Source organism: Oncorhynchus gorbuscha, linkage group LG09 (genome assembly GCF_021184085.1).
Source record: "Oncorhynchus gorbuscha isolate QuinsamMale2020 ecotype Even-year linkage group LG09, OgorEven_v1.0, whole genome shotgun sequence".
Classification (NCBI taxonomy): Eukaryota; Metazoa; Chordata; class Actinopteri; order Salmoniformes; family Salmonidae; genus Oncorhynchus; species Oncorhynchus gorbuscha.
In genome coordinates, this window is record NC_060181.1 from 26,457,618 (window position 1) to 26,467,576 (window position 9,959).

The 9,959-nt window shown below is 46.1% G+C and overlaps 1 protein-coding gene across 1 annotated transcript in view; it reads left to right on the forward strand.

Annotated features, from left to right (window-relative positions):
* The first annotated feature begins 721 nt into the window (after nucleotides 1–721).
* Nucleotides 722–9,959, forward strand: part of LOC124042750 (homeobox protein MOX-2-like) — a 16,241-nt gene continuing 7,003 nt past the window's right edge. Inside the window, exons 1-2 of the mRNA XM_046360854.1 lie at nucleotides 722–1,741; nucleotides 6,420–6,592. Coding sequence (XP_046216810.1) covers nucleotides 1,213–1,741; nucleotides 6,420–6,592 — 702 coding nt within the window. The 5' untranslated portion in view covers nucleotides 722–1,212. The remainder of the gene's footprint in view (nucleotides 1,742–6,419; nucleotides 6,593–9,959) is intronic.

The window sequence follows — 9,959 nt, forward strand, 5'->3', positions numbered from 1 at the left end:
ACAGGGTGAAAAAGGGAAAAACTTAATGAAGACTTCAAACATGAAAATACATTTAAAGAATGACAAAGTGATGTTGAAAACTACTAGGGCTTAAATGCTTAGGAGTGAGTGTGTGTGTGTGTGTGTGTGTGTGTGTGTGTGTGTGTGTGTGTGTGTGTGTGTGTGTGTGTGTGTGTGTGTGTGTGTGTGTGTGTGTGTGTGTGTGTGTGTGTGTGTGTGTGTGTGGGGGTGAGGGGAGTAGAGTGGAGGGGTTAAGGGGTAATGTTAACACACATACAATATTTGAAGATTTGGATAAAAAGTTGATCAAATCAATCAGATGATATTGGGCTACGCACATACAGTAAACATATTTTCAAATGACCTATACACCTAAATGCAATGCATCAGCAGCTATATGCACACAAACAGCAGATAATGTTGGGGTGTTGTACCCCCAAACCCTAATATCCAACCCCCTAAAGTCTGACGCAACACTGCACTTCTCAGAAATCGTGTCGAGGGGGTCGGGTGGGTCCAAAATAAATTACCCACTTTTCTGGAGGCCAGGCCATTGGAATGGTTTAGATTTATTGTGCGTTGCGTTTTGGAGGAAGATCGTATGCATGTGGTCAGAAGCCTAGCAGTGAGTCAGTTCACCAGTGACCCGGCCTCCCTCTCACGTTACGTCCTATATATAACATCCCTGCTCCTGGCCTCCTCCCACCCTCCCTCCCTCTCATTCTCTCTCCCAACTTCCCTGGAACCACCTTCTCCCTGGAACCACTCTGGCCTCAGTCGTCTCTCCTCTCCTCCGTCTCTCTTCTCCGTCTACCGTCTCCCTGTGTCCTGACACCCGAGCTCCAGCTCAGCAGAGTCAGTGTTTACCCGCGCTGTGCCTGGCAACAGGCTGCATGCTCGGGATAACCGGAGGCCCTACCTTTCAACGCTGCGATCTCTGCCTTCCTTCAGCCTTCTCCGATCGCTTTCCCTGGGAACTAAAGGGGAGTGCACGGAGGTGAGAGGTGAGAGAGCCGTGGAGGAGAGCCCTGATTTGAGGCTCTGGGTCCACCCACCTCCCTCAACTGGCTTCAGTCTGCTCTACTCTCTGTCCTGCAACATCTCTGTCTTGTGGCCTCAATTAGTCACTCTGGTAGTTCCTGTAAGTTTTTGTGGTTGTGTGTGTGGTGGACTTAGGGGGGTTCGTCTTTTGGGTGGATCTTGAGCACTGTGATGGATCACTCCCTGTTTGGGTGTCTCCGTAGCCCCCATGCCCCGGCCCAGGGTCTGCACCCCCACCCTGCCTTTAGCCAGTCCCCGCTGGCGCTGCACGGACGCTCTGACCACATATCCTACCCTGACCTGCCTGGCTCCTCACCCCCATGTGGGGGGTACCCTGGACCCGGGGAGGAGGGCGTGTACGGAGGGCAGCAACACCACCATCGTGGAGGACACCCGCATCAGCAGCACCCCCACCACCCACAGCACCAGACCCACCAGACTCCCTGGCATGTCCCCCAGATGCCCTCAACCAACACTAGGCATGGCCTCTGCCTACCTCCCCCAGACAGCCAAGTCCCAGAACGGTGTGGTGGGGGGACCCCAAATCTGTGTGGCTCCAACACCAACCCCAGTCTGGGAGGTAGTAGTGACCCCACAGGTGTATCCTGTGTCCCTGGGGACTTTGGACGACAGACGATGTCCCCGGACGAGACTGAACAGAGACGGAACAGTAAAGGGAAAGATGATTTGCACAGCTCAGGTAAGATGAGGACAATGAGGACATTATTCTCTTCTCTCCTCTATGCTTTTCTTAGCTTTGAGTTCAGTCTCAAAGTTTTGATTGTTTCTTTCAAAACTCACTGAGGAATTTTCATCACATAGCGAGGGAGTATAACGATTTGAAGTTTTTAGTTTGTCTATTCTCATATTGGGGATTTCACCATCTGTGTGTAAGCAAACACAGTCCACAGATGTTGAAACCGGAGAGAACAGTTTGTGATACAGTAATAAAACACACAAATTAATCGTTTGCATTTGAACTAATTGGCTAATGTTTTCATGATCACTGAAAGCGCTGTAGTCTTCTGCGTCAATGCTCCTAAATTCGAGAACCTCATGAGAAGTTGTGCAATGACAACAGGGTTCAGTGCATACTTTTTTAGTTTCAAAGTCAATTCAAAGTTTGAACCTTACTAACAAGTAGGTAGGCTTCTTGTTTTAGCATTTGGGCCTTGTTTTTACAGTGGTTGTCCAGATACTATTGAGGGCCGTGTGTCATTTGTATTTTTCTTCAGGTTTATTTGAAACTGACTTAGTTCTGATAATTGAAACCGATGTCTTATTTGATTACCGACTGCTTGAGGCTCATGGTTCAATGTTGGATATATAATTTTGTTTTCTTAATGGTCTACTTGCAAATGTAATTAATTCATTTCAATGACTAGCTGTTGCACTACAGTTAGCTGTAATGGAACATTACACTGTGTTAGCATCTCTTAATGGGAAGATATGTATACCCACATTTCAGTATTATAACACCTTGTGTTGTAGGATCTGTAAGGATCTTATTTGATCTCGATTATGTCTTAATATCGCTACTGCTTTCCATGCTTTATTGACATGCATTCATATCTGGAATTACCGTCTAGAGTTTGACGAGGATTAGCCCAACTTTATTGATATTTAAATTAAATGCAGGCAAGCGCTTTTTAGAAACAGCGCCTTGATGTGTGAAACACTAGGCGGCAAGGCCACACACTGAAAATATGATCTTGTGCTTCTTTTCAGTAAAACAACAGATAAATAATGAATCAATGTTTTTATAAATATATATATTATGGAAAAGTTTGGGTTTTTTTGGAAGCAAAATGATAATCACAATTCAATTAAACCATTTGACTTGATAAAAAGTTTAAATTGTCTTTCTAAATACTAAGGTCAATAGTCACACTATTCTATTGATCATTTTAAATGAAGAAATGAGCAAGTGTGATGCATTACAGATTTGCAGTCATCTTCTGTTATTTGAAGCATTAGATCCATTACCTTTCTGTCTACATTTGTTTTAACAGATATTAAGATACTTTGGTTTCCTCTCTCAGTGTTAAGCAATAGGGAATTGATTTACTTCTGTCATTTGCTGCAATATTGACGTAGATTGAACCGGTAGAAAGTAACTGAGACAATCTTCCATTTTCATTAGAATCAAAGTGCCCTTTAACAATCCTCAATCTCAACCCCCTCAACCCCATTTTATAGGTTATAGCCTGGCACAGCCAATATTTGATTTGTCCCTCTCTTCAGGCTCCCAGGGATAATCAACAGTGACATTTTCCTCCAGGGTATTAATGGCCTGCAGGTGTGATTTCTGTGAAGCCTCCTTTTAAACTGTTACAACTGGCACACCTGGACTTTTTCATAGGCCTAACCTACATAGTATTTATGGCTGTAGAACGTACGTACCTATAGCATTAGCCGCAACAGCTGTGTGTAAAAGCCGCCTCTTAATAATAATAATAATGTGGGTGGAGAATTAATCCATAACACTTCTGGAAGTCACTGTTGGTCATCGACAGTATGGATGATAGAATGAAATGGAATGGAAGAAAATAGAATAGAACTGTATTAGTCCATTAGTGACGTAACAAAAAAGCTCTATATTTAGGTCCAACTTCCACATTTGTTAAACAACTATTTTCAGATGAGCCCATTCAGTGACACGAGGGAATGTGTACCTAAGTCAGTGATATTATAGATACTTTTACACACTGTCCTCCCAACGACTATGTTGCCTTTGAGGGCACTGAGGTTGTAAGGACAAACTGATCTGTACCCCGGGTGGAGTCTCAAAATGGCCGATGGCTAAATGCGTTGGACACGTCATGCAGGGCACCGCACTAGACCTAATATGGCTGTATATGGCTGTAGCCCTCATTATCAGCAGTCACCATAATAATGCAAGCTCCATCCATATCTGGGCTGGGGACCAGACAAGTCAGGCCCTTAATAAGTTACTAGCACAGTGTCTGGACTGCCTGGCGGCTACACGAGGGCTGGTTCAGGTCAGCAGTGCAGGGTCACGACAAGAGCACTGCTCTCTGTATCCAGAAGCCATTTCACTGACACCAGCTTCCAGTGGTGTCGTGCACCAACACATTTGATTGGGGCACTGATAGGATGGCCAAATTCCCTTTGCATTCATTCTGTTGGTTATGCTGTATTGTGCCTTTTTTCATCCTAAAAATGTATCAAATTGAAGGGGCCCCGTTTGAATGTGCAGGAAGGCTCTGCCAGGTCCTACTGTCTGTATCTGTATCGTTCTCCCTGCAGGGAAACCCACCAGGTAGAAGTGCTGTTGTGCCCAGTAGTTAACTTTCCACTTCCATTTCCCATCTCTCAGGTTAGTTTTACCCCAGGGTGCAATTGTAATTGGGAGCCAGTAGAACTGTGAAGCCCAGGAGCTGCACCTTTAACACCAATCACTTTTCCTAACATTAACCTCCATTGCGCATTATAAAAGGCAACATGGGCTTTATTTGAGGTCCTATTTCTGATGAGGTAACAGTCTTATGAGGTAACATGCTGTGGCAATAGTGAAATAAGTGGTAAAATAATGGTAAAATGCACCTTCTTGATACATAACAGAGGATGCTGAACAAAAGTAGATTCATGTTGTAGGAATATTAAAGGAGTGGTGCAAGACACTGTACGGTATAAACCATTAAACAATTGTTTCAAATAAAATAAAATACCTAAACCATGTGAAAGATATTTTGTTTGAAGATTTTATTTCCAGAAATGTCTTCGTCCCATATTCTGTTTGAATAAATCGAGTGCCATGAATACATGGGACTGGATGTGGCAGAGGGAAATACTTTCCTGCCACTATTTCATTTGTCAGCACATCCAACACGTCCAACAATTACAGTTGAACTGAGAGAAGGTCAGCTGGTTTTATTTGGCGTGGACTAGAGAACAACATGTCAATTACAGCTCAACTCTTTTGATGAATTGTAGTGTTATTAAGAGATATTTGAATGAGGTTCACCCAATTTGAAGCCACATCTATATGAAAAAAAACATTAGAAAAGGATTTGATTAAATGTACCCTTTTCAGAATCCAATTGAGCAATCTGGATTAAATACAGACAATTAGACCAAAATAAATTACAATCTGGGTTAAATACAGACAATTAGACCAAAATAAATTACAATCTGGATTAAATACAGACAATTAGACCAAAATAAATTACAATCTGGATTAAATACAGACAATTAGACCAAAATAAATTACAATCTGGATTAAATACAGACAATTAGACCAAAATAAATTACAATCTGGAAAGTCTTTCTGAAGTCTACTTAACTTCAATCAAATATACGATGAATCGCACCACACACTCTTACCAGTGGCATCTGCTGAAACGCTTCAGCCTGTATGTAGAGTGGGCCGGTGTACGATTTCCGATCATGCTCCATTTGATGTCTAGGCCCGTGGGTGGTGCTTAGCTGATCTATGTATCTATTGGTCTATTGTTCAGTCTGCCAGGTGATAGGTGGGAGGTTCACACCCTACATTACCTTCCCACATTACCACATCACATTATCACGCTACCGCACCCCACATAGCAGAGGCAGCATGCACCTCATTTTTGGGGCACGAGTAGGATGGCCAAATTCAATAGCTTTACTTACATTTTTCATAAAAGAAAGAACATTAGCTCCACATTATCACATGGATTATTACATCAGACATTACCACATGCATTACAGCTTCACATTACCCCACACCTGACTGACCTCAGCTTCACCTTCCCTCCAGTCCACCAGAGATGAACTTTTAACAGTATCGAATTGGCTAGCCTCAAATATTAGCCCTCTTTTTGGATGAAACTTCTTTAGAACAGGTGATAAAGTACTGGAGAGAGGCAGGGACAATTCCACCAACTTTCCAGTTAAACAAATGATTGTTATAGGGCCTACAGTATTTTCTGTGTTGCCTAGGTTTAAAAGAAATGAGGCTGTAGAAAATTGATTTGTGGAATTTCCACATCCTGTAAGAATGTGTTACAACTTGATAATATTTGAGTGATATCAGTCTGTTTCTTTCTATGCTCCAAGGAGTGAAGATGAGTGAGTTTGTTTCAGAGAAAGAACACAGGGTAGTTGTCGGAGGGAGCTGGGCTCTGAGACTGTAGAGAACTCCCTGCCTGCCACCTCTCATGCAGCTTCCCCCTCCTCCAGTAAGACACTATAAAGTGTGCATGAACAATATCCCCATAATAAAAGGTGATTGTCACCCTTAATTGTTTTGCTTTCATTTAGCATTTCATCCCTGCAGTTTATCACACAGTCCCTTCTTTTTTCACCACGTTTTCCTCGCCTTTCTTTTTTGGCGACTCAACAGTGTCTGGAAAAGGTTCTGTTTTTCATTTCAGATTCCCAGGACGGGAGCTATAAGTCTGACGTGAACAGCAAGCCCAGGAAGGAGAGGACAGCGTTCACCAAGGAACAGATCCGGGAACTGGAGTCAGAGTTTGCGCACCACAACTACCTGACGAGACTGAGGCGGTATGAGATAGCAGTCAACCTCGACCTCACAGAAAGACAAGTACGTTACCTGTTTTTGTGTGGAAGCAATCACATCTATAAACATTTGCATATAAAACAAGTGAAAAGTGAAAAAGAAAAAAATAAGTATCTTACCTGTGTGGTGTTGATAAAACAAAACAAGTTAATTAGTCATATTGGCTTATCATATTGGCTTATCATATTGGCTTATCATATTGGCTTATCATATTGGCTTATCATATTGGCTTATCATCTAATCATCTAATGACAAAACATTATGCAGTTCATTTCTCCCTTTGATGATCAAATAAATCAGAACATTTTGTGTGAACAAAATATTTGAAGGAATCACGGTTAGAGGACCGATTCTGTAATTACCCTAAGAACTCACAGACTCATCTATTCAAAGACTCACACAGAAATGTCAGCTAACAGCAGTTGTTAGGGATTCTATTCAAAACTGCACAGGCCTCAGGATGAAAACCCTGTATGTTTTGACATGACCAAACGCTTGTCATGCTAATGTTCTGAATCACATCGCTTTCCAAACCAAAACCACTGAGGCTTTTTGATATATCTGTGCTGCATGTGTGTGTGTGTGTGTGTGTGTGTGTGTGTGTGTGTGTGTGTGTGTGTGTGTGTGTGTGTGTGTGTGTGTGTGTGTGTGTGTGTGTGTGTGTGTGTGTGTGTGTGTGTGTGTGTGTGTGTGTGTGTGTGTGTGTGTGTGTGTGTGTGTGTGAGTGTGTGTGTGTGTGTGTATGTGTGTGTGTGTGTGTGTGTGTGTTGCCAGCACCGCTGGTCTGTCTGTGTGTGTGCAGGGACTGTCTCATGGCATGTGTCAGACACCAGATGTTTCTGTATTCCCTTCAGACACTAATAGGAAGTACACTGACATTAAGGGGCGGATTCCCACACAGTATGCAGCAGGGAGAATCTCTATTGAAAGTGTTGTTTAGTCCAGTATGTAGGATTAAACTGGGGCCAGGATGAAAAGAAACAAACTTTTCATCTACATTTTTTTAAATGTCTTAATCTGCATTGATCTAAAAAGTTGGTCTGCATAAGTCTGTTGGTAGTGATGCGTTTAACCAAACCAACCTACACACTCACCACACCCATAAGTGCTTTTGGAAATCATAGTCTGTTGTATAAGTCCAATCAGACTTTCAAGGCCAGGCCCAGGCAGCCAGGCAACAACCCACTGAGGACTTAGGCCTTCCAGCTAGGAGCCCTGTCCTTCACAATCACTCCCACTCATATTGGCTGCCTCTCCTCTCTTCCTCTCTCCTCTCCTGTCCTCTCTTCTCCACACATTCCCAATGCAAGGCCTATAAATCTGGATGTGCGTGGGGGTTGTGTGTCTGTGTCTGTCTCTGTGTGTGTGTGTGTGTGTGTGTGTGTGTGTGTGTGTGTGTGTGTGTGTGTGTGTGTGTGTGTGTGTGTGTGTGTGTGTGTGTGTGTGTGTGTGTGTGTGTGTGTGTGTGTGTGTGTGTGTGTACGTGTGTGTGTGTGTGTGTGTGTGTGTGCGTGTGTACGTGTGTGTGTGTGTGTGCGTGTGTACGTGTGTGTGTGTGTGTGTAAGTGTGTGGGGTTGATCTTGGATGTTAAACCCACTCTAACATCCTCGTGGCTATTATCTTACAGTGCAGCTTCTACCTCCCCGATCTTGCTATTAACTACTATATATATAGCTTTACCAATAATGATTGTACATTCTGGCCTCAGCCCAAGGGCATATACAGTGGCAGGGGTTTATACAAGTTGTGGACAACAATCCTCATCTCGTCTCACCACTGAACCCTGCGAGTGTGTGTGTGTGTGTGCAACAACTTAGGTAGAACTTACTGATTGCCCAATTAGAGTTGCACCCAAGGCTGGCAGAAGATTTTGTACGGCTCGTGGATATGTGTGTCCGAGTGCATTTGTGTGTTTGTGTGTATGTAAAACAAAAAAATACGAAGGACTTAGTTTTATGAGGCGGTCGATGCTAAACCTGTTTATTCGAAAATGAGCCACACATGCGTGTTTACTCTGTAAACTTAACTCCTGTCTTGGGCCTGTGAGTGGCAGGCCACAATGCCTAAAATAAATCCAGGAGAGCTATGGACTCCTGTGAAAAAGCAGGTCGCTCAGGGGGGTGGATAAGAGAGGGGTGGGGATGAAGGGAGTATAGGAGGGGGTTGGAGTTTGTGGGGCATGGGGAGGGCCAACAGGAGGGGTAGGGCTGTGAAGGGTAGTCAGTGGGGGATGGGGAGGGCCAACAGGAGGGGTAGGGATGTGAAGGGTCGTCAGTGGGGGATGGGGAGGGCCAACAGGAGGGGTAGGGCTGTGAAAGGTCGTCAGTGGGGGATGGGGAGGGCCAACAGGAGGGGTAGGGCTGTGAAGGGTCGTCAGTGGGCATGGGGAGGGCCAACAGGAGGGGTAGGGCTGTGAAGGGTCGTCAGTGGGGCATGGGGAGGGCCAACAGGAGGGGTAGGGCTGTGAAGGGTCGTCAGTGGGGGATGGGGAGGGCCAACAGGAGGGGTAGGGCTGTGAAGGGTCGTCAGTGGGGGATGGGGAGGGCCAACAGGAAGGGTAGGGCTGTGAAGGGTCATCAGTGGGGGATGGGGAGGGCCAACAGGAGGGGTAGGGCTGTGAAGGGTCGTCAGTGGGGGATGGGGAGGGCCAACAGGAGGGGTAGGGCTGTGAAGGGTCGTCAGTGGGGCATGGGGAGGGCCAACAGGAGGGGTAGGGCTGTGAAGGGTCATCAGTGGGGCATGGGGAGGGCCAACAGGAGGGGTAGGGCTGTGAAGGGTCATCAGTGGGGCATGGGGAGGGCCAACAGGAGGGGTAGGGCTGTGAAGGGTCGTCAGTGGGGCATGGGGAGGGCCAACAGGAGGGGTAGGGCTGTGAAGGGTCGTCAGTGGGGCATGGGGAGGGCCAACAGGAGGGGTAGGGCTGTGAAGGGTTGTCAGTGGGGCATGGGGAGGGCCAACAAGAGGGGTAGGGCTGTGAAGGGTTGTCAGTGGGGCATGGGGAGGGCCAACAGGAGGGGTAGGGCTGTGAAGGGTCGTCAGTGGGGGATGGGGAGGGCCAACAGGAGGGGTAGGGCTGTGAAGGGTCGTCAGTGGGGCATGGGGAGGGCCAACAGGAGGGGTAGGGCTGTGAAGGGTCGTCAGTGGGGGATGGGGAGGGCCAACTGTGAGGGTCGTCAGTGGGGGATGGGGAGGGCCAACAGGAGGGGTAGGGCTGTGAAGGGTCGTCAGTGGGGCATGGGGAGGGCCAACAGGAGGGGTAGGGCTGTGAAGGTTCGTCAGTGGGGGATGGGGAGGGCCAACAGGAGGGGTAGGGCTGTGAAGGGTCGTCAGTGGGGCATGGGGAGGGCCAACAGGAGGGGTAGGGCTGTGAAGGGTCGTCAGTGGGGGATG